Source organism: Neoarius graeffei, chromosome 3, assembly GCF_027579695.1.
Source record: "Neoarius graeffei isolate fNeoGra1 chromosome 3, fNeoGra1.pri, whole genome shotgun sequence".
Lineage (NCBI taxonomy): Eukaryota > Metazoa > Chordata > Actinopteri > Siluriformes > Ariidae > Neoarius > Neoarius graeffei.
In genome coordinates this window covers 21,652,361-21,677,676 of record NC_083571.1, presented here as the reverse complement: position 1 = coordinate 21,677,676, position 25,316 = coordinate 21,652,361, and the positions used below count along the sequence as shown (strand labels likewise).

General features: G+C 43.3%; 1 protein-coding gene across 4 annotated transcripts in view; it reads left to right on the top strand.

Annotated features, from left to right (window-relative positions):
- The window catches only part of haspin (histone H3 associated protein kinase), an 84,663-nt gene that overhangs the window by 35,619 nt on the left and 23,728 nt on the right, over positions 1 to 25,316 (top strand). For all 4 annotated transcript variants that reach the window (XR_009654289.1, XM_060916481.1, XM_060916482.1 and 1 more), the window contains 10 exons: positions 6,218 to 6,998; positions 7,090 to 7,264; positions 7,361 to 7,503; positions 7,615 to 7,800; positions 9,409 to 9,494; positions 9,832 to 9,894; positions 10,000 to 10,091; positions 10,209 to 10,288; positions 17,260 to 17,348; positions 17,659 to 17,801. Coding sequence is in view for 3 of the 4 variants with exons in the window: in XM_060916481.1 (XP_060772464.1) it covers positions 6,218 to 6,998; positions 7,090 to 7,264; positions 7,361 to 7,503; positions 7,615 to 7,800; positions 9,409 to 9,494; positions 9,832 to 9,894; positions 10,000 to 10,091; positions 10,209 to 10,288; positions 17,260 to 17,348; positions 17,659 to 17,801 (1,838 nt within the window). In the remaining variant the exon portion in view is untranslated. The remainder of the gene's footprint in view (positions 1 to 6,217; positions 6,999 to 7,089; positions 7,265 to 7,360; positions 7,504 to 7,614; positions 7,801 to 9,408; positions 9,495 to 9,831; positions 9,895 to 9,999; positions 10,092 to 10,208; positions 10,289 to 17,259; positions 17,349 to 17,658; positions 17,802 to 25,316) is intronic.

Genomic DNA, 25,316 nt, shown 5'->3' with positions numbered 1-25,316 from the left:
GCTTGCTGGGGAAGAATACAATAAATCGACATTTGTTTCATTTTAAAAACAAGAAAACAACTAGCCTAAACGAGCGCTATTGCATTAAGACGTACAGGCAGGGAAACGACACAAACAACCCAATGCATCTCTTTTTTTTAATAGCAAAAATGACGTGTCTTCTGCAGAGAAGGGAAACATATTAATACATCTCACTGTGCTAGTGGTTAGAAAAGTCAGAGCGCGGTCAGGAGCGCGATGGGGGGAACAGCCTTGCGCAGTGGCTACAATGAGTAGCCTATGCACTGAACATCAAGACTGCCGCAACGTCGGCTCAGATTGAAAGTGACGGCAGTGAAGACTATGTATACTGTATGTAAGAAAACTGCCACAACTTGCCAATCATTTCAATTGTGTGTTTTATTATTGTTATTATTAGGCTATTATTGTTATTGGTAATGGTAACGGTAAACAGCCGTCAAAATGACCGGCCTTCAGATTTTTCCGTCATAGCTAAAAAAAATCCGTCAATGACGGACAATTGTCGGTTAACGCGACCTACGAGTGGCAATTAACAGTGCCAAGTTTAAAGAATATAAAAAAAACAAACTGACCAGAATTCACTTGCATCATATAGGCTTCTTGTTATCTAAGTAAAAAAAAAAAAAAGTAAAGTAAGTAATGGTCTAATTTTTTTGGTACATTGAATCAATTTCATAGTAATCTAGACTGCATTTTCTCTGCGGAAATGCAGTGTGCTTGCTGAGCTGTAGCAGAACAGCTAACAGCTAGCATGTTAACATGCTAATAGATAACATGTTAACATGGTAATAATTAACATGCTATTTGTTAAAATTCTAACACTTTAAAGGTCCCATGGCATGAAATTTTCACTTTGAGGTTTTTTAACGTTAAAATGAGTTCCTCTGACCTTCTTAAGTCACCCCAGTGGCTAGAAATTTCATAATGTGTAAACCAAACTATGCCCAACATTTGAGAATGGCGCGTCAAAACAGCGCGTTGATGAGCTCTTCCCTTTACTACGTCAACAAGGGAGATGATCCCCACGCCCCCCCTCTGGATTCCCACCCACTGTATGGATTGCCCCGCCCAGTTGTAGTGAGGAGACCATAGAGGACACAACAACATGGCATCACCTAAGCGAGCGAAACATAGAAATTGCGCTGTACATGGATGTGACAACACAGAAAAGAGTCTGTTTTTACTGCCGATGGGAGAGCCCCTGAAGACGCAGTGGCTTAATTTTATTTACTTCAATAATACGCCGTCGAGTCTACCTAAGATGGTGTATGTTTGTCGGAAGCATTTTCCTGAGGAATGTTTCCACACCTTGGGACAGTACAGGGCAGGTTTTGCATATCAACTGTCACTGAAGCCTGGGTCCGAACTAAGCATCCCTGCCGCATCAGCCACAAACACCGAACAAGTAAGTGTATAACTGTTAAGTCGTTTTGCCGTGTTTTTAAAATCGGTGCGTTTGCAATGGCTACATTAGCTGTGCAGCTAACCGCTTCCTGCAGTTAGCCAGGTACTCTGCGCTACCTCTGTTATAATAGCCAATCAAAACAGTTTTTACAAAGACACCCACATTCTTTTTTTTTTTTTAAGTCACTCGTTCATTTTATTTATTTGTTTGTTCAGTAAAAACCCAAACATTTGTTGAATTTATTTTATTTCCTCGCGTTGCACCTTAATGACGTCAGCGTGCGGTATTTTTCCCTGATTCTGGGCCGGGGTGTCGTGAGTGGCAGAGCAGCTCCATCACTGCGATCCATTGAAAGTCAGCCCTCGATCCAATCTTTTGTCGGGAGCCGAGGTCGTGCGGGCGGCCCTCCAGCGGCACTGGTCGCCCGTGGAGGCAGCGGTTCTCCCAGGGGCGAGTTGGGGGGAGGAAACGGCAAAGTCCCCACTCCTCCATGGTAAAACTGCTCAGTTTTACCGTGGGCCTCAGGCTGAAAAAAACCCGACAAAGTCCCAGTTTTACCCAGTTTTAAGACAGGGCGGATGGACCAGGGCATTCGCCCGCCTGGCCGTGCCCGACGAGGAGCGCTCTCGGCCGGCTTGGGAGGCAGATGGCAGCCCCTCCCCCTCCCCCCATGGCACGCCCCCACCCTCTACCCTTCCCCGCCTCCATGCTTCTCCTCAGCAAAACGACGAACTGGGAAAAGGGCTGAAATGGGGCTTTCTTCCAGGAGGCTATATCTACATTCCGAGGGTTCATTTCGAGAAAGGCTGCGGATATAACATCCAGAAGCCTCCACGATCCCGTTTAAAGCATCAACAAACCACCATGCCATGGGTCCTTTAAGGCTAATATGTTGACAGCTATCATGTTAACAGCTAACATGCTAATGGCTAGTATGTTAACTTTTAGCATGCTAGCACGCGGAGGGTGACATGCTCAGGCGAACTCGCTAACAGCAAACATACGAACTCTGCATGCTACCATGCTAATCCTAACATGTTAACAGCTCTCATGATGACATGCTAATGGTGAACATGCTAACAACTCGCGAGCTAACAGCAGGCATGATATTGTAATGGGTAACATGTTAACAGCTAGCATAGTAACATGTGAATGCTTATATGCTAATTGCTATCGTGTGTGCGTGTAAGTGTTCCTAATAAAGTGGCCATTGAATTGAAGTTGATTTGCTGTCAAAGTCTCAAATGAGCAGATCCTTGCCAAATGCATCATCACCTATGGGGGAAGGGAGGAATTACTCAGTCAAGCTTCCATTGATTAGCGGCAAAATGGAGAAAAAATGGACAGATGAAAGGCAAGACAAAGACGAGTGCGGGTCAGAACCGATATCGTGTGTGATGGGTGATTTTGGCCTGAGGTGCCATAGGAGGTTTGGTGGATGTGCGGTGAAGTGTTCCTGAGCAAAACTCCATTCATTTGAATGGAGCCAAAAATCAATGGAAGCCTATGGAGGTAAAAAGAGATGTGTGAAAACCAAGGAAAAGACGAGTGCAGGCCTCAGATGAGGGGATGGATCTGTGCGGGGACTTGGCCTGAGGCATCAAGTGAAGTTTCTTGAAGTTTGGTCACTTGGTTAAAAAAAATTGATGGAGAGTGAATGGTGTTTCAGGAGAAAAACATTCATTTTCAATGGGGCCAAAAATCAATGCAGGCCTATGGAGGAAAAAGGGATGAGTAAAAAGAAAGGAAAAATGAGTTCGGGTCCGAACCGATTGCATGTATGTGTCGGGGGAGTTGGCCTGAAGTATCGCATGAGGTTTGGTGCATCTGCGATGGAGCGTGTCCGAGTAGGACGATTCGATTCATGAGCCCTATTCATTCTCTATGGGGAAAAAAATGACAAGAACAAGAGAACGGGCGCGTTGATCCAAAAGCTGTATACAAGCACACTACACCACTTCGGGCCAGACGTCTCCGAGTTGGAATGGTGTCTCTATCTCGAACGCCCTAAGAGGAGTAGTGTATCCAAAAAAATGGTAGAATAAGTAAACTTAAGAAGAACAATAGTGTGCTTGCCTTTGGCTGCTATATGCTTGACCAAGCACACTAACTGTTTAACCTGGATAATTTTGGCTTGCTAAGATTAACAATGCACTCGTGTCCACAATCTTGTGTGCTACAACCTTAATCACTTTGGATGCCTATATGGTTCTGTTTGTGTTTGACGTTTTTGCAAGACTGAAAGAGGAGTGGGGTAATCCTTAGAACATGAGCTAATTGGCCACAAGCCTGGGCCTGATCACCCCCAGCTAGGTTGCTTGGGCACTGAAAGACTCCTGCCCCTTTTCCACCAAAGTAGTTCTAGGGCTGGTTTGGGGCCAGTGCTTAGTTTGGAACCGGGTTTTCTGTTTCCACTGACAAAGAACTGGCTCTGCGGCCAGAAAAACCGGTTCCAGGCTAGCACCAACTCTCTGCTGGGCCAGAGGAAAGAACCGCTTACGTCAGTGAGGGGGCAGAGTTGTTAAGACCGACAACAATAACAAGACCGCGAAAGATCACCATTTTTAAGCGACGAGAAGCAGCAGCTGTACAAACGAAGTCATTTGTTGTTGTTGCTGCTGCTGCTTCTTCCGCGTTTTTTGCTTCGATATTCGCGCCAAGGTTTATGCAAACGTAGCGACGTAACTGACGTAAACAGCGATGTAATGACGTATACAACAACGTAACTGACGTAAACAGCGACGTAATGACGTATACAACAACGTAACTGACGTATACAGCGACGTAATGACGTGTCTTCTCTTAGCACCGCAAGCGATGGAAAAGCAAGCTGGTTCTCAGCTGGCTCGCAAGTTGAACGAGTTGTGAACCAGCACTGGCTCCGAACCAGCCCTGGAACTGATTTGGTGGAAAAGGGGTATCAGTGACCCCCAAGTTACATCACTGATGAGGCACTTGGACACAAGTGCATCGTTAATCTTAACAAGCCAAAATTATCCAGGTTAAACAGTTAATTTACTCTGAAATTGATTCAAGGTACCAAAAAAAAAATTAGACCATTAAATAACAAGAAGCCTATATGATGCAAGTGAATTCTTGTCAGTTGGTTTTTTTATATTCTTTAAACTTGGCTTAATGGTGTGGGCCAAAGAGTTTTGCACAGTATGTAGTCCACTAATAGCTGCACTGCTGCTACCTCCAATAGCTTCATCATTGTATTACATTCTACTATGTACTCTTGCATTATAATGTTATACGTTGTTTGTTCATAAAGTAAATGTGTCTAATGTAAAAATCCACACCTGATCCCTTTTCATAGTCTGTGTATATGGTTATGTTGACTAATCTTTGAAGCTGTAGTCAGGGAGGCGCTTAAGAACTTGGAAGGTAACTGTCAGTGACCATCAGAGATCCTGTCTGGTGATGAGAGAACCTGCCAAAAGGATGTAGTCTCTTGAGTGGCCAGATGGAAGCCACTCCCCAGTCAGTCACATGATTGCTTGCTTAAAGTTTGCTTAAAGGAGTGTAGTCCATTTATAAAAATAAATAAATAAAATTTTATGGACTGATTAACATGGCCTAATATCTGGTGAAAACCAGGCTCTCTGCCCATCACCTGGCCAGTGACATCCCTGCACTTTTACTGTGACCAGCAGGGAGTCCAACGCTTGTCAGGGTTCTGGGAAAGATGGATGGGGTCAAAATAGAGACTTTCTTGCAGGTGGGGTACCAGCTGCTTGAGTGTTCAGGGCCTTAGATTGTGGTGGTGTCTGCCTACAACAGCAATTTGCTTGAAACACTGCTAATGATCAGTTTATACTTAACGCAAGATTGTGTGCACATACAGAAGCAGTGATTACTACACACTTGCCTACATGGGTGATGTACAGCTGGAGAATTAAAAGCCACATCCACCAGATGGAACATCAGAGCCATTGATACTATGTTCAAGTCAAACTATAACATTGAAGGATTTCATCCCCAGCAATTTTAAACCCACAGAAGAGCTCTGCTTAAAAAAAAAAGTGCCTTTTGTCATGGTTGTTTGAGATGTCTTGTATCAAAAGCTCTGACCTGGTATTCAGAAGTATTTACTAATCTAGAAAATGCAGAAGACTGGTATGCAAAACATACCTTTCAGTCCATTACATGAGAAGGCTACATTATTTTTTTTTAAATCAAAACAAAAGCAGTTAGTGATAGATAAAGGTCTAGAACAGTGCATAAATATGCAGTTTGAGAGAAAACGCTAATTTGTGTAGTCGTTTGAGGACATGGTGTCACATGGTGCAATACTGCCCCCATTATTGACCATGGTATTGCACCACAGGGACCCATGGCATTAAAGTCTGAGGATTTGTCAAGTGGCATTCTAGAAGACCAAATCTAGGTGTGCCAAGCTTGTAATATGCCCATATTTTAAATCTGGTATCAGTGCCAAGGTGTTTCAAGAAAGCACTGAATGAAGGGTATGAATACTTGCTAATCAAATGTAAATGTGATTTTTGTTTTGTTTGTTTAAATGTACAGACATTTGTTAACCTGTCTTGCGTCTTTATTATGGGAGTAGTTTTTGCAGATTAATAAGAAATTTAATATACTGTACACTGTATTCCCTGGCTGAGAACATACTGGTGTGAATTAACTTCTTTTAATGTGTGATTGTTTCATAGACAGAGGTGATCTGTTAATAGATAGACTGAAAACAGAAAAATGTGATCCCTAGTTTTGAATTAAAACCAGATTTTTGGTTTTTATATGTCTACATTTTTATATTCTGTGCTTGTTTAGGGCTGTCGTCATACTGAAGGAGCTAGATGCCTTGGACATGCCTTTAAATCAACGTGAAAATGGGAAACAAGAGGTAGAGAAAAGCGGTAGAGAGGTGTATCCTGATACTTCAGCAACTGCTATACCAAGCTGCCATGAAAAGCAAACCTGTCACATGTCTTCAGATTATGCCATGTCTGATGCCAGTACCCAAGCTCTCCATCTAACCTCTTCACTCAGCCCATCTTCCTTTTTATCTGTTTCCTCTCTTTCTGCACCAACTTATAAGCTCAGCAGTTCACTCCAAATGCAGATTGATCGTCTTAAGGTAGAGTGCCTGTCCTCTTGCGTCACTGTCTGCCTCCAGCGTTTGGACTTGGGCACCATCTCCCAGGCCCATCAGGGGATAAGAGGGACCCGTAAGGCCCAGGTTGCCTCTCCTCTTTCTTTAGATACCAAAGGAGGCCAAAATGCCAGGAACTTGAATCTTCCTTGCTTGGTGGACAGTGAATCAGCAGAGCAGTCATTTGGCAGTGAATTGCGGACTGGAGGACTATTTAGACAGCTATCTGCCATTTCCCCTAGACCTGTTACAGCTCCCAATAAAATGCTAGTAGCAAACGAAAATAATGGTCTTTGTACCACCCGAAAAGTATGTGTGAGCGGCCTAAATTCTAGCCGGTGGTCAAAGAGAGGTATGGGTGAGCAAAACAGAAAGCAGAGGCAGGATGAAACTAGAACTAAACCAGGAGACTGGTCATCCAGTGACCTTCTGCCTACTGGAGCTGGTTCATACATGAGGGTAATGTACTACTTCCTTGATTGAATTTGTATGAATAATCAAAATGTGGATTATTTGATGTATTCTGTTGATCTATTTTTTTAAAACGCAGGAATCTGCTTGTGGCTGGCCACAGAGCTGCAAAGTGATTGGATTACCCGAGACCCCTCTCCGTGCAGAAATGTTGAACCTTTCCTCCTTTCTGACCAGTTTCACTCCAGACTCGCTCACAACACACACCTGGGGGCGTCTCAAAGCTGCATTGTCCATACACAAGAAAACAACAGGTGCATCTGAGAAACATGCACACTAATTTGATTCCTCCTCTGGAAGCAGTCTTTAAATTTTGCTTGTGTATTCCCACTTATTCACTTTTTTCACAGCATTTCCAACCCCTCGACGGCTGGCTCTTTCCAATCTCAATCATCCAGGGCTGGTGGACACCAGTCTAGAGCTCTTTGGCACCCCAGTATCTAATCAAGCTTCCTTTCACCTGCTCCTGTCCAGCATAACCAATACCTCCATGGTTGGGTCTTTACTAGTACATTTTGATATCTTTTTTTTTTTTTTTACAAGTGTATTAACTTGATGCTTCCTTTAATGTTTTAATGATATGTTTGTCCTCTTTTGGATGTAGATTTCTTCTAATGAAGACATCAGTGATGCTGAGAAAGTATATCAGGAGTGTCAGCAGGAAGGCCCCCTTTTCTTTGATGATTGCATTCCACCAGAATGCATGAAACACTGCATTAAGATTGGAGAGGGCACATTTGGAGAGGTGTTCTCCATGGTCAATAATGCCAATCAGACGGTGGCCCTTAAAGTGCGCAAGCAAAACCTTATAAATTATTAGCTTTTGTAACCAGTTGAAGTTGCTCTGAAAAGTTCTACCACTGGAAAATCATTGGGTCTCATTTATTACACAATGCGAATGGATTTATTTGTAAAGAGAGACTCTGGTATTCATTTGGTATTTGTGAAAAGTTATTTTAGAAAAAGGGTGTGTATATCCAAGCATAAAATGACACCCCCCACCCCTGGTGTGTGTTTATTGATCGGCTTAAAATTGTGTAATTTGCACGGATTACTGCACTTTTATATATGGATTATACTGTCAAGTTGAAATTGCTTATTTAGCTGACAGCATCTAGCAGAGGCCCTAATCCAGAAACGGTTTATCTCTAGATCCTCATGCTCATTCACTAGGTCAAAGACTAAAAATGCTGTTTAATTATGCATATGAGGGAATGATCATTTAGAGACTGGTATGAGGATAAAAGCTGTATTATAAATCGGCCATTATTTGCTTTTTAATGCTATGAAGCACTTTATATCCAGAACATTGCCTGATGCGCGCACAATTTAAATTTAGCAGCTTCCCTGTGTGACTGTGATCACCTGGGTACGACCTCTGATTTCATGTCAAACCTTTTTCACCTGACTTAATTCATACCTAATTCACCTTTTTGTAGTTTGTCTCTAGATGTTAACCTTTTTCAGGTGCTGTTATGCAGCAATTTTTTTTTTTAATTGGAAAAGACAAGTCAAAATAGCTTGCATTTTTGACCTTCTGGCATTTATTTCACCATTTATTAGTCATTACTGTTTCAATCCCTCTATGCATTACTTTTTATGGAGTTTTGTGGGCATTACTAAATTAAAATAGTTTGCACTTTACAGGTGATTGGCATTCATCAACATACAAATGAGAGTGTGAAGAAAATCTGTGTTTCCAAATTTGTTGTGAATCTGGTATATAAATTTGTGCAAGCCAAGCAAAAAGATTTCACACACCTTTTATAAAGAAAAATAAATGAGGCCCAATGTTTATGGTCATTCCTTTCTGAATACATTCTTTTCTGCTACATGCTGTTTTGTAGAAAAAAACTCTCAGCAAGGTTGAAATGCAAATAACGGACAGGCAGGGAAAGACACCCAGCGCTGATGTTTTGGAAATCGTTAAATAATTTGATTACAGAATTGGGATTCTCACAGAGCAACTGTTTTAATAATGGCAGTCTTTAACATGTGACCCAAAAATACCCTTGATGCAAAAGACATGCATGCTTGATGTCAAGCTCCTACAGTAGGTCCATATTGATTATTTCAAAGTTGAGACCTGCAGTAAATGTAAATTGGACAAAATTGGTTAAATTTGGTGGGGGGTAATAAGGTACTGTGACTGACTTTGTTCAGATGCTTATTCCAAGTTTAGTAAGTAAATTTTATTTATAAAGCATGCAAATTAACCAGAATGCTCTACAAGATGGGTACTCTATAGACATAGATGTTATAATGAGAAATTTCAGTTTGTTTTATAAGTTGTGTAGAAACTGGTATCAATTATTTGTTGTTCAACATTTAGTTCTAGCAAGCACTAATTGATATTGTTCTCATGTAGTAACTAACTAGTTGTTTTTCTTTGTTTCAGATTATTCCAGTGGAAGGCCATCAGAAAGTCAATGGTGAACCACAGAAAACATTTGGTGAAGTTCTTCATGAAATTATTATTTCCAAGTATGTTTTTACATTAGTAAACTCAAGTTTTTGTTGGATTTTCTGTGGGTAAAATGATTTGGAAGCTAACAGTGGCAGTTATACCAGACAAATAAATAAAATAAACAAGGTAGAGTTATCTTTGGCCATGCTCTTTATTTATTTAATTAATTTTCAAAATGTATTCAATAAATAACTACACTATATCCTACTTCATTACAGAAATTATTTGCTAATATTGTGAACATGGGCTAGAGGTTCAGGTCTATACTGAAGTTATGAAAGTTTATACTGCAAGTGTATTTGTGAAATGTGATAATCTGCATGGTAATGATCATCTATCTTGGTCCACTGATAGGGAGCTAAGTGCACTCGACGCCAAGGAAAACAACAAAACGAATGGTTTCATCGGCCTTATTAAGTACGATATGTGCTAATTTTATCTTTTGACTCTCAATTGATTTTTTTTAATGTTTGGAACCAGTTCAGCATGCTTTTAATTGTTAATTTTACAATATTGTTTTAGTCTTCACTGTGTGCGTGGGTGCTACCCCAGTGCTCTGCTCAAAGCATGGGACAAGTTTGATCAAGAAAAGGGCTCTGAGAATGACAGACCTGGTAAAACCATATTTCCAGAAAAAAAACACAAACAAATGTCATATCTTAAGGTACAATTTCAAAATAAGTGCTCAGGTGAATATTTGGGTACTAATGAGAATTTCTTTATTTGTACAGATTTCTTTGGGAAGGAGCAGCTCTTTCTCATCCTGGAGTTTGAGTTCGGAGGCAGTGATTTGGAGAATATGAATGGAAAGGTATGCAGTTGCATTTAGACTTTGGGCAATTACGTGAAAATTACAATTACTTCTCAAGTTTAGATTACAGTTATGATTTTCACATGTGCCACAATTATGATTACTTGAGCACAATTATGATTACAGCAAATACTACGCCAAATTCTGTTTTGGACAAGTGCTTTTGTCCCCAAATAGGTCAAATCTGGGCACTTATGAGCAATACTATTCAATGAATCAAATGATGAAAATAAAGGGGGAAAAAAGAACAAGAATGTTAGTTTTACTTGCAACATTTATTATTTTTCATTGTGTATGTTTTCACATGGTCTCTAACGTAAAATGTGATGTAAAACTGGCCAATGTACATTAAAGTGCAAGAGACTGTATGTGAAAACAGAATTTCTTCTGTTTCTGATAAGAAGATTGGTTGATATGCATGCACTGTAGTGTGTACACAGAAAAAAACGACTGAGCAGTTTTTTCCAGAGTTAAAAGTATTTTCCTCAAAAATAGTTAATTTTGCTCTATTTTGAGTTTAATGAGTAAGAGTTGGAGTGGGAGCAAAATTAGAGTAATTGTGTAACAGAGTTGGTTGTGGCTCTGAACTGAGTAAAATAGTATGAGTTAATTTCAAGATGCACTGAATAGTCAAATACCAAAATGGTCAAATACCAGATGAATGAATGTTGTAAAAAGCAGTTTTAGACCCATGTCAGGGCTCGACATTAGCATTTGCCCGATGGCCCGGCAGTGTTTTTTACGTCTTTTGGGCCAGTTCGGGCCACTAAATTTGGCCAAACAGTGGCCCGGGCAGGCCAGTACGTTTTCGATCCAAATTAACAAATTTTATTACTCATATTTTACCCAGAATTGTGAAGAAATTGTTCGTAAAATGCACCTTTTCAATACGAGGTCCGTCATCTTTGTTTTCGTCACGCTCCGCGGCAGGAGTGTGCCGTCTTCGTGCATCTTCGGAGATGTTCGGCGCTGTTCGGAAGTGTCATTTTGGCGCCAGATCGAGGAGAGAAAGGCTGAGTTTACCAAAGTCTCAGATGACCATCAAGACACACTTAGTGACACCATGGCAGCAGGATGTGCACGCATTTTAGATGAGTGTGGAAGAGGAAAGCTATTGCACTAAACTATAAACCTTAAATTGACTTTATTGCTATTTCAGTGCAGTGCACATTTTCAGAAGCAAAAACATTTTATATATTTATTTCAATTTGATTTGACTGTTTTTGAGTCCATTGCTGGTAATTTGGACTGAGTTACTGTCTTTTGTCAATATTGTTTTCAGGTACAAAATCAAAATATAAGTTGTGATAATCTTGAGAAGGCTCTTTTTAATTTTAGGGGGCGGTCATTATTTATGGGGGAAGGGGGGCTATGAATTTATGGGGGGGGGTCATGAAAAAGTGACACTACTTGGGGGGGGGGGGGGGTCATGAAAATGTGACCCTACTTTGTATGGAGAGGAGATTATTACCTCCTACAATGATGTGGCTTGGGGATATTCTGCAAAAATTTTCAGCCTCGCTATGCTCGGCAACAACATATAGAGATCTTGCAGTCACGTGACCGGAAAGTACACAACCGCCATCTTGTCGGTCAAAAACACCGCTGAATACTGCTGCACTCGTGTACAGAATGGATCAATTTCAACCGACGGACTACACGGCTCATTTTTCTAATGAACAGATAACTAGATATATGTCTAAAATAAACAATCTACAGATTTGTGACCCTTATGGCTTACCGGACGGAGTTTTCACGACCGGATTTTGAACTGCCAGCGGAATACCCGGACGTGTATAATTACCTCATTAACTTTCCCTCGCTGTTCAGTGGTGAAGCACTGCGTGCTTATAAATCTCTGGACAGTCATCTTTACAGAAATTCAGGATTTGTCAGCGACTCAGATGTGGCATCTTGTAAACAAGAATCCTCATTGGATGGGTAAGTCACTTAAGTATTGAGTATAGCACTGACCAGCCGATTATAGAATAGAATAAGGTAATTCCAAATCGTCCGTGTTGTTTACATGGATCTGGCGTTGGAGAGGTAGAGGCTTGGGAGTGGAGATTTGAGTGGCTGTTTTCTGAGCTTAGTCAACAGGCCGGCTCTGCCTGTAGCCTCGCTTTTGCTTCCGCTCCCGGCGCCTCCTCCTTCGCTTTGCTTCCGATAACAATCCACGGAGACCCCGCTAGTCTCGCTATCTCGTCCGGAATGTTGTTTTTTTCTTTTTCTCGTCCAGAATGTTGTGCATGGGATGGAAATCGCTACAAACCGTCATTTTCTGCTGGAAACCAATGTCCAGTAAGTCCATACGGTTGTAGTGGATATTGAAGTCCGGTACAGACGAACAACACGCAAAAATACACACACAAAACATAAACGTGCACAGGTAGGGAGAGCTTGCAGCCGTTGTAGTAGAATTGTATATAGTAGGGTTTTCCAGAAGAAAAGTTAGAAGTAAAAGCAGAAGTAGACCCAGAAATAGAAGTAGAAGGCGGAATATGGCGTTTGACCGACAAGATGGCGTCTGTCACAATCTGGATCGGCTGTGACGTCACATGCAAGTGCTCCATACCCCTAAAATCTACTTTTCTAGCCAAAAATCAATGATCATAGTGTATTATGAACTGTATGAAATGTGGTGGCCCGAATGCGGGTACCACGCGCATTCGGGCCACCACGTTTTCCATTTGGGCCAGTAACTTTTCAATTTCACTGGCCCAATGGGCCACCAGTGGTAAATGCTTAATGTCTAGGCCTGCATGTTGGAGAGAGAGAGGGAGTGTGTGTGTGTGTGTGTGGTGGGGGACATGACCTTACCCATTGTGACTTGACCTGATGGGATTGAGTTGGCAGTGGGAGGGGTTTTCACTCTTCTCATTGAATGTGAATGGAAATCTTTTGCCCTTCTCATTGAATACCCCTCCCACTGCCAACCCTTTATCCCAAAACAGTAGGACATATAAATGTTTTGATGGCCAGTTAATTGTCTAGATCAATGGAGCAGATTTAAGTTTTTGTGCTTAATACATTCCTAAGACTGAACAGAATCACCTCAAGTGAAACCAAAACAGTTTGACACAATGGGTGAGGTCATGTGTCGTCCCCCCCCCCCCCCCCCCCCCCTACATTCCAACACAGTTCTAAAACTGCATTTTAAAACATCATTTATCTGTTTTTTTTTTTTAAAGTACAATCATGACATACTGTACATACTACATAGATGATATTGTAGCTGAACTTGTGCTGAATACAAAAAAGTCATATGACTTTGAAAATACTGCTTCAGTTTGTTGAAATTGATGATAAAATCAGAACATGCCAAACTCATTAGAGTGCCAGAAAATACCCTCAGACCCCAGAGGGTTAAAGTCTACTGACCTTGCAGGTAAATGGACCTGTTCAGTATACACAAGGTACCAATGTTCTTCACTTATATTTTACCATCATGTAATTGTTATACTTGTATGATTACGATTACTGGTACCTACGATTACAATTACGTTTCCTGAGTAAAATTATGATTATATTATGATTACATAAAATGTGATCGATTTACAATCAATTACGATTACCCCATGTCTAGTTGCATTTACATTAAGATCTTGGGTCCTTAAGTTTTCATTTATTTTAACTAGATCTGCATTAGATAAGTGGCGTAGAAAATGAATTAATACATTTGAATATAAACTTTATTCTACTACACTCTGTGTGTGTGTGTGTGTCAATAAATCAATCACGAGTGTTTTACTGGGAAATACTCTTGTATTTTCCATACGAGCTACAGCCAGGACATGGAGAACCAAAACTGTGTCCTGAATCTCTCCTATATGTCACTCGTGAGGAAATTGATTAATTGTTTTGATAAATTTGGGTACTTTGTGTCTGTATATCATCACTTGCTGGCTTGAAGATATGAAGTTTATCTTCTCGTGTTGAAAAACTTGCGTTTTTCCTTAGGAAATGTGTCCCGAATCTGAGGGACACATTTTCTGATGTTTCACACTGATGATGTCAATCCCAGTGTTTTCCTGCTGACTAGATGCATGTGGTCAAAAATGGCAAACTGGTTCAAAATTAAAATTCTTTTGATTAAAATAAATTGGAATGAATTAAGAAGGCAAGAAATTCCACTAATTAACTTTTGACGAGGTACACCTATTAATTGAAAAGCTTTCCAGATGACTATCTGATGAAGCTAGTTAAGATAATGCTGATGATGTGTAAAACTGTCAAGGAAAACGGTGGCTACTTTGAAGAATCTAAAATATGAAATTTTTTAAACACTTTTTTTTTTAAATATATAAATAGTGTACTTGCTCAAGCACACAGCAGCCAAAGGCAAGCACACTATTGTTCTTAAGTTTACTTATTCTGCCTTATTCCAACACGATTTTTGGATCCACTACTCCTCCTAGGGCGTTCGAGAGAGACACCGTTCCAACTCGGAGAGGTCTGGCCCGAAGTGGTGTAGTGTGCTTGTATACAGCTTTTGGATCAACATGCCCGTTCTCTTGTTCTTGTCATTTTTCTTTTGTTTTTGTTTTTTTCCCATAGAGAATGAATAGGGCTCATGAATCGAATCGTCCTACTTGGACACGCTCCATCGCAGATGCACCAAACCTCATGATACTTCAGGCAAACTCCCTTGACACATACATGCAATTGGTTCTGACCCGCACTCATATTTCCTTTCTTTTTGCTCATCCCTTTTTCCTCCATAGGCTTGCACTGATTTTTGGCCCCATTGAAAATGAATGGTGTTTCAGGAGAAAAACTTTCACTCTCCATCAATTTTTTTTTTTTTTTTAACCAAGTGACCAAACTTCAAGAAACTTCACTTGATGCCTCAGGCCAAGTCCCCGCACAGATCCATCCCCTCATCTGAGACCTGCACTTGTCTTTTCCTTGGTTTTCACGTATCTCTTTTTACCTCCACAGGCTTCCATTGATTTTTGGCTCCGTTCAAATGAATGGAGTTTTGCTCAGTAACACTTCACCACACATCCACCAAACTTCATATGGCACCTCAGGCCAAATCACCATCACACACATGATATCGGTTCTGACCCGCACTCGTCTTTGTCTTGCCTTTCATCTGTCCATTTTTTTTCTCCATTTTGCCACTAATCAATGGAAGCTTGACGGAGTCATTCCTCCCTTCCCCCATAGGTGATGCATTTGGAAAGGATCTGCTCATTTGAGACTTTGACAGCAAATCAACTTCAACTCAATGGCCACTTTATTAGGAATATTTACGCGCGCGCACACGATAGCAATTAGCATATAAGCATTCACATGTTACCATGCTAGCTGTTAGCATGTTACCCATTACGATATCGTGCCTGCTGTTAGCTCGCGAGTTGTTAGCATGTTCACCATTAGCATGTTATCATGAGAGCTGTTAACATGTTAGGATTAGCATGGTAGCATGCAGAGTTTGCATGTTTGTTGTTAACGAGTTCGCCTGAGCATGTTGGCATGCTAACTGTTAGCTATTAGCATGTTAGCATGATAGCTGTCAGCATATTAGCCTTAAAGTGTTTGCAATTTTAACAAATGGCATGTTAATCATTAGCATGTTAGAATGCTAGCTGCCGGGGGCGTTGTGGCTCAATTGGATAAGGCGCCATACCATAAATCCGGGGACCCGGGTTCGATTCCGACCCGAGGTCATTTCCCGATCCCTCCCCGTCTCTCTCTCCCGCTCATTTCCTATCTCCTACACTGTACTATCCAATAAAGGTGAAAAAAGACCCCCCCCCCCAAAAAAAAGAATGCTAGCTGTTAGCATGTTAGCTTTTAGCATGTTAGCGTGAACATGTTAGCTTTTAGCATGTTAGTATGCTAACTGTTAGCATGCTAGTTGTTGGCATGCTAGCTTTTACCATGCTAGCATGATAGCTGTTCTTCTACAGCTCAGCAAGCACACTTTGCATTTTCTCTGTGGAAATGCAGTCTAGTTTTTTTTTTTTTTTGCTGCTGCTTTTGCTCACTGCATAATTCCAAACGTTTTCATGTTATTCAGTTTTGATGTCTTGAGTATTGTTCTACAATGTAGAAAATGGTCAAAATACAGAAAAATGAATGTATCCAAGCTTTTTCCTGGTACTGTATGCAAAGGTATCATTGACAAACAGTCATATATTGGGATTTTAGAGAGAGACATGCTGCAGTCAAGGTGACATTTTTCCTTGGAAGTCCATGGCTATTTCAGCGGCACAATGCCAGCCCTCATTCTGCATGGGCTATAATAGTGTAGACCCAAAGTGCATGTGCTTGACCGGCTTGTCAGCCGTTCATATTTGTCTCCAATTGAAAATGCATGGCACATCGTGAAGAGGAGAATTGGACAACAGGAACCATGGACTGTAGTTGCTGAAGCAGCTGAAGTCTTGCATCAAGCAACAATGGGCAAAAATTCCACTTGAAAACTGCAACAATTATCCTTAGTTTCCAAATGATTTAAAAGTTCATTAAAAGGAAAGACACAACAGTACTGAACATGCCTCTGTCCCAACTTTTTTTTTTTTGAGTGGGTTGCAGGCATCAAATTCTAAGTTTTTGTTTGCAAAGTACATTTAAGTTGGTCAGCAAAAACATTGGAAACCTTTTCTTGATACTTTTGTCAGTTAAACAAAGGTTTTTGAATTAAAGGTTAGAAAATGAACAAATCACAAGTTGTTTTTTTTTTTTTTTTTAAACTAACTTGAATTAATGAGTTTTGCTTAAAAAAGGTCTTGGTAGTACTTTCAGAAACACAATTTACATCCTGCATTGTAACTGATCTGTGCTGAGTTTCCCAAAAGCATCATAGCACAAAGATCGTTAAATGGTAGAGCGAGCAGCACAATGAACACTCACTTTCTTTCTCTCTCGTGCGCCCCCCCTCCCCCCCAGTTAAGATGCTGTTAGTGTTAAGAGGCTTTTGGGAAACTCACCACTTTGTTTGTCTGCTTGTCTGTGTGTAGCTCACCTCTATGGCCCAGGCTAAAAGTGTGCTGCAGCAGGTTACTGCAGCTCTGGCTGTTGCTGAGGAGGCACTTTGTTTCGAACACAGGTAGTACTACACACACGAGATTGCATGTGCCACCAGTACACTCCCAGGCTGACACTTTGTTTTGAGCAGGAGTAATTAAATAAAACATGAGTTCTAGAAGGTACCCAAGGGACAGTTGCTATAGCTTTGGTAATTATCAAACTCCAGACAGGAAGTATAAAGAGCTACCCATTTTCATATTTTCCCTGTCTGTTTTAATTGAGAAAGCAATATTAAGTAGTGTCAAAGTGAACTGAATGTCATTAGTTATGTCTGTAGTAACTTAATGTATACTGTTCATTGTTTATTATATATAATTTCGTTTCTGCAGAGACCTGCATTGGGGAAATATTCTGGTGAAAAATACTAAACAGAAGCATGATCAGTTTATTCTGAATGGCTCAGTACATTCTATAGAGACCCGAGGAGTTCTTGTTAACATTATCGACTATTCACTCTCCCGTCTTGAGATTGGTGAGTTCAAAGTTTCATTTTTGTCAAAACTGCTCATTTTGCTTTTTTGCTTCCTGTATGTATGTTCTTTCACAATGTAAATGATATGTTGGCAGTTAAGATGGACAAGAATTTCTCTGAACTGAAAAAGGAAGAGCCTATCCCAGCTGACTATGGGCGAAAGGCGGGGTACACCCTGGACAAGTTGCCAGGTCATCACAGGGCTGACACATAGACAACCATTCACATTCACACCTACGGTCAACATATGGCCCTTTTCCACTACCCTTTTTCAGCTCGCTTCAGCCCGACACGGCTCGCGTTTTGACTACCTCAGAGCACCACGACTCGGCTCGCTTCAGCCCTGCTTAGCACCCAAAACTCGCACGGTTTTGGAGTAGGGCTGAAGCGAGCCAAACCGAGCCGAGTGGGGCTAGGGGCGTGAGGAGACACTCCCCTGTGCACTGATTGGTGAGGAGGAGTGTCCTCACATGCCCACACGCCCCGCGAGCACGCTGGGATCTGTAAACACCGTAAACCCGGAAGAAGAATAATTACGAATTACGAGAATTTCAGAAGCCTTATGCGCCTTGCCTCATCTATACGCTCTTGCCAGTATCTGTTGGCGTTGTCGGTGACAACAAGCCACAGCACCAAGACCAGCAACACTAACGACTCCATGTCCTCCATGTTTATTGTTTACTATCCGGGTTGTGAGACTACCGCTTAAAAGATCACTGATGTCACTGTTTGTGCCGCCTAACGACATCACGTGATGTCCACCCACTTTCGCTAACTCCACCCAATGTGTCCACCCACTTCCAGCCAGCACGGTTCAGCGCGGTTGTAGTCGAAATGCAACTCCAACAGCCCCACTCAGCTCGACTCAGCCCAACTCAGCATGGCACGGCTCAGCCCAACTCAGCCGCGTTTGTAGTGGAAAAGTGGCATTAGAGTCACTACTTAACCTAACCTGCATGTCTTTGGACTGTGGGGGAAACCAGAGCACCCGGAGGAAACCCATGGGGAGAACATGCAAACTCCGCACAGAAAGGCCTTCGTCGGCCACGGGGCTCGAACCCGGACCTTCTTGCTGTGAGGCGACAGCGCTAACCACTACACCACTGTGCTGCCCAGGACTATAATTAATACATACATACATACATACATACATACATACATACATACATACATACATACATAGATTTGACAAATAATATAAGGTAGTTTTGCCAGAGGTTAGTTTCATAAAATATTTCAGAATAAAGAGGAGCTATGAGAGCTGTGCTGGGGGATGGGGTGTGAGATGGAAAAAAAACAGAGCTGTGTGTGGGGTATGAGATGAACAATACAGAGCTTTGTGTGTGTGTGCGGGGCAGGGCTGGACTGGGACAAAAAAAACGGGCCGGGCATTTTTGACTTGGGCAGGCCAATATTAAGACTTTGACAGGCTCATAATTACCGGAGTACAAACGACTAGTAACCTGCCCCCCCGGAGGAGGTTTGGCCAGGTATTGCAATGACCCCGTCTGTTAGTCTGTCTGTCTGTCCCCCTGCAGTGTGTGTGTGCGCAGTCTTTACGGGGAGCCAAACACACCGGTTGGGGCCAGGTTGCTATCTCTCATTGCACTTGTTTAAGTATGTTTTCCGTGAAGCAATGTATTTTTTTTATTTATATATATAAACGGTTGTTACATCCTGGCCAAGGGGAAATGGTGCAACATTTAAAGCAAGAATTCCCGGCCCCCAAAAAACACCAACAAATGCACAGTAACTATGCAGTCAATGATTTATTTAAAATGCTTCTTGCACACAATGGGGCATGGTTGGAAGAGAGCCCCCAGAAGCTGGGAGGAACTGGCCTTATCTGCAGTCTTCAGTCCAATCTGCTACTTGGACACACCTACACACTGACACAGTCACTCTCGTAATCATCCCACCTGCAGCCAATCACACACACAAGTACACAGACAGAAAGGAAAAGGAAGACATTAAAACAATTTAAGGTTAGGTACATACAAGTTAATAAATGTTCAAAACAACCTCAGGGTCCTCACACTTTTATATTGTAGTGAGGTGTATTATGTTTACTCACTTGGTAGATAGCTCACTTGACTTGAACAAACGCTCTTGTACCCTGACGATCCTATGAACATCTATGTACGCCAGAAGACCCTTCAGAGGAGCAGGATTTCATAAAGAGGGAGATGCAGAGAGGTGAGACATGAACAAGTTTTCACTCACTTTTAAATGACTGCTTCAAATATTTTTAATAGATGTTAGAATAGATAGAATAGATGATGAAGATTAATCGATGATAATGTTTCATGTACATGAAAGCATTACAAAGACTACTAACTGGAAAAACATTGGGAAAGCCAGATAAATAGGCACATGAATGCATTGTGCACTTACTTGCTGAATCATGACTTATGACCCCTGAATATCTATGACAAAATCCTCTCAAATGGCATCCTAAATGAATGGCAGACATGTAAATGACGAAATTGTCATTAAATATTAATTTCTAAAAAATCAGATTGATCTATACTTACCCAGAACCCGAATGCCTGTCAATCTCGTGAACAATGGTGAATGAGTATCCTGAAATGGACCCTTAAAATAGTAACGGAAAAAGGATACAATGAATGTTGATGGCAAAAAATCACTATAAATATATTTCAAACAAAGTAAATAAGTTTCCATACTTGTATTGCTTACTTTGTGACAACAAACAGTCAAAAAAACCTGAGACACAGGGGTTTCCTAAGAGGAAAAAAGAGGAATCAATGAAAGGGGATGTTTTTGTGTCCCAATTTCAATCTCATGTAATTTTGAATAGAACATCTCATTATCTCTAGCCGCTTTATCCTTCTACAGGGTCGCAGGCAAGCTGGAGCCTATCCCAGCTGACTACGGGCGAAAGGTGGGGTACACCCTGGACAAGTCGCCAGGTCATCACAGGGCTGACACATAGACACAGACAACCATTCACACTCACATTCACACCTACGGTCAATTTAGAGTCACCAGTTAACCTAACCTGCATGTCTTTGGACTGTGGGGGAAACCGGAGCACCCGGAGGAAACCCACGCGGACACGGGGAGAACAGGCAAACTCCGCACAGAAAGGCCCTCGCCGGCCATGGGGCTTGAACCCAGGACCTTCTTGCTGTGAGGCGACAGCGCTAACCACTACACCACCGTGCCGCCCTGAATAGAACATTTCGCTGAATAATATAGCTAGTGTTAATATTTTAAAAAAACTTACCTCAGTATAGTAGGAGTTTCCGAAGTAGTTCACTTTTTTCTGCAACTCTGTCTGACGGTGTCTGTATCGAGACCCATGAGGATGTCCTTTTCTGAGGACATCAACATGAAGGCATCAACATCAACTTACTTGCATTTATGCTGTTCCTCAGTCTGCTCTTGATGAATTTAAGGGTCGAAAATGACCGTTCACAAGCGACTTGTGTCACTGAGAGGGTGAGTAAATATTTGTATGCAAGAGCTACATGATGTGCATCTGTGAGCAAGTTGAATTGAAGGAGAATTTGGTAACAACACAGTGGGCAGTTCTTGCAAGAGGCACATCTTTTGTTGATAATTGTCATCTCCTCCTTGTTTTCATCAGGTCCTTCCTCCACAGTCTGGATGCATATGCTTCCAGTGGTGATCGTTTCAGCATTTTCCATTGGGTTGCCAAGCTTTGCAGTTCTGCCTGCAGATTGTTAACTGTTGCGGAACTGTCAAATTTAATCAGGCACCTGCTCAGATCTTGGAATGCAGAATCAGGAACACCACTAATTTTGATATCTGGAAAGTGTCTGGGGTCCAGAAATGATAAGTCTGCATATAAACTGCCATGTGTCAGAAATCGTCTTTGAATGGCCTCAATAATGGTGTCCATTATTTCGTTGTGGACCTTTACCTCATAGGTTTTGAAAGCATCACTGGATGTTTCATCCACTGCCATCTCTCCTGGCATGGCTTTCTTCTTTTTTGGTCTTCTTTGAGGTAGCGAAGCCTCCACTTCCATGTCCATCTCCTCATCCTGCTGCTCCTCCAGCTTCTCATTTGCCCACTTCACAAAATTGTCAGCAGCACCCCTGACTGCCCTGAAATCTCTTGCCACCTCTTTTAGGGCCTCATGTGTAGAGAGCACCATCCTGAGTCCATCCCTCCTGTTTGTAAGTATTTTGACAGGGGCGTTGTCTGCTCAAATATTCTCATGAATATTTGAACTGTCAGGATTGTCTCGTGTTTCAGCAGGCCATCTTTGTAACCTCTTGCTTTGGTTCAAACATTGCCTTTTACTGTCTTTTGCTCTTGAATGGCTGACAGGGTGCACAGAACATCAACGTAAAGACAGTCCTGGGGATTTCCAAAGGAGCCAAACATCATCTTTAACACCTCATGCTTTGCCTACCAGCGTGTCTCTCCAATGGGTGCTATGCACTTGTCTGTTTTGCTGTGGCTTTCTTTCTCCCATATATTCATCCTCTGATGTGATTCTCTGATAAACACTGCTGTTTCATTAAGAAGATGAAAAAGTGATCCACTCTCTCGATCACAATTTCAGTGGCGTCAGAAAGAACCCGATTCAGCACATGGGCATAGCACCACACATGAACATGGTGAGGGGACTGTGATGTTAAGAGTGACAAGAAGCCTTTGTACATTCCTTGCATGTTGGCAGCCCCATCTGTGGCATTTCCAATGCAGAGCCTTTTGTCCAAGTTGAGACCATCAAGAACATCACTCAGCAACTGAACAAATGCCTCTCCTGTAGATGCACTGCATCTGACCACAGCAACAAGCCTCTCATTTATGGTATCAGTCACATACCTCAGGACAACTGAGCATTAGTCTTGTGCTGTAATGTCTTGTGTGGTGTCCAGTTGGACAGAAAACATTCCAGCTTTTAGGATTTCTGTGGCAATGTTCTTTGATCAACTTTTGTATTGTGTCAGTCACTGAGTTAACAGTTGATTTAGACAGTAGAGTGACAAGGGAACCCCTTCCTCTTGAGCCTGATGCTGATTCATGGTGTTTTCTGCTTTTGTCAATTACTTCACTGAGATGCTCTTTCAAGGCTACATCATATTTCCCCAGTAAAATAATCAGTTCCAGAAAATTACCATGGTCAAGGCTACTGTCCTCCAAAGTATACGCAGCCTCATTCTCTTCGTGTCTGTAGCTCAGGCCCCTCTTCCCTATTACTCGGACAACTTCAACACGCTCTAGGACCTGGCGCCTCCTCTTGATCTGCTCTCTGTGAACAGTGAGCTGTTTTCCCCTAAGCAGACTGTTTGTCAGCTTCTGAACAGTTTAAGAAATAAGCTTCAGCACAGGCTCTATGTGCCATGCTTTTTTTTCATGCTCTACAGCTCTCTGGTGGGCATGTCTCCAGTCTGACATCCCAGTTATGAATATGCTGGAATCAGTAGCCTTGCTAAAAGCCAAGCATACAAAACAGAATAAAGCATGACGTTGATTACAGTATGTCAGCCACTTCCTGCTTGTGCCATCTTTGTTAGTGAACACCCTCTTAACAATTGCGTTTGTAGCATCTTGTTTGGGATGATGCATTAAAAACGCTTGCATCCTACCAGGCTCTGGTCGTGAAAAGTAATCTACTGTGTCTTCACTCTCTTCAACCTCACCTGCCACAAGAGCCTGGCTTGACTAGATAGGAAGAGAGGGATAGAATATTGCAATTTATAAACCACTCCATAAATAATTAATTGATTAAATAAATCTATTTGGAACTAGCATGGTGGAGCAGAAACGAAAGCAAAGCACTATTTAATGCAACTGCTACGACATGTAAAAATAACAGTTGCTCATGATTCTCGTGTGATATAGAGCTAATGTTGCTTACTTCCATCACCTTAAAGTCCCTATTATCCTAAGTTAGTCCTAACGTTACTGCTTGCTTACCGGCTGCTGCTGTGCTACACTTCCCTCATTCTGTCCCTCGGCATCGGGTTCCCTTTCAAAAACCTCAAACTGGGACGATGTGGAGGCTACAGCAGTCCCTCCAGTGAACAGGTCTGCTATTTTTGAGCATTTTGCTGCGTCTACTTCGAGCTGTTTAATTTTTTTCTCTCGCAGCCTCACCGCGCCGCCTTTGCGTTTTGGTTTCTCCATCCTTCCACAGGTAATCTACGAACCGGGCAAAATCTCGGCGGAGCTGATTCGGTGCAGGGAAGGGGCATGGGAGGGGTGGGGGTGCCAAAGCGCCGCTGATTGGTTCAGTCCACTGAAAATAGACCAATAGGGCGCCGCGACTCTATATTATTCGCCGGACCGTCGATTTCAAAGTAAAATTATAATTATTTAATTAATATCTTGGACCGTTAGGCCACCGGGATTTTGCCCAGTACGGCAGACGGCCTGCCCAGCCCTGGTGCGGGGTGGTGGTGAGAGGAAGAACAAGGCTCTCCGTGTGTGCGGGGTGGCGCGAGACGAAGAACACGGAGCTGCCGCGGGGTGGCGCAAGACGAACAGCACGGAGCTGCGGCGGGGGCGAGACGAACAGCACGGAGCTGCGGCGGGGTGGCGCGAGACGAACAGCGTGGAGCGGGGGTGGCGCGAGACGAACAGCGCGGAGCGGGGGGGGCGAGACGAACAGCGGGCGGAGTGGGGTGGCGCGAGACGAACAGCGGGCGGGGGGGCGAGACGAACAGCGGGCGGGGGGGGCGAGACGAACAGGGCAGGGCGGGCGGGACGAACCGGGCGGGACGAACCGGGCGGGACGAACAGCGGGGGGGCGGGCGGGACGAGGAGCACTGAGCTGCGGCGGGGTGGCGCGAGACGAACAGCGCGGACTGGGGTGGCGCGAGACGAACAGCGCGGAGCGGGGGGGGGGGCGAGACGAACAGCGCGGAGCGGGGGGGGGCGAGACGAACAGCGCGGAGCGGGGGGGGCGAGACGAACAGCGCGGAGCGGGGGGGGCGAGACGAACAGCGCGGAGCGGGGGGGGCGAGACGAACAGCGGGCGGGGGGGCGAGACGAACAGCGGGCGGGACGAACAGCGCGGGGCGGGCGGGCGGGACGAACAGCGCGGGGCGGGCGGGACGAGGAGCACTGAGCTGCGGCGGGGTGGCGCGAGACGAAGAGCATGGAGGGGGGGGGGGCGGGACGAAGAGCACGGCGCTGGGGGGCGGGACGAGGAGCACTGAGCTGCGGCGGGGTGGCGCGTGACGAGGAGCACTGAGCTGCGGCGGGGGCGGGCGGGACGAACAGCACGGAGAGGGGGGGCGGGACGAACAGCACGGAGAGGGGGGGCGGGACGAACAGCACGGAGAGGGGGGGCGGGACGAACAGCACGGAGCTGGGGGGGGCGGGACGAACAGCACGGAGCTGGGGGGGGCGGGACGAACAGCACGGAGCGGGGGGGGGGCGGGACGAACAGCACGGAGCGGGGGGGCGGGACGAACAGCACGGAGAGGGGGGGGTGACGGCCAACGTGCGTCTTTCTCCATGAACAAAAAAAAGCAGCGATTTGGGAAACGCCAAAAATCGCACGGC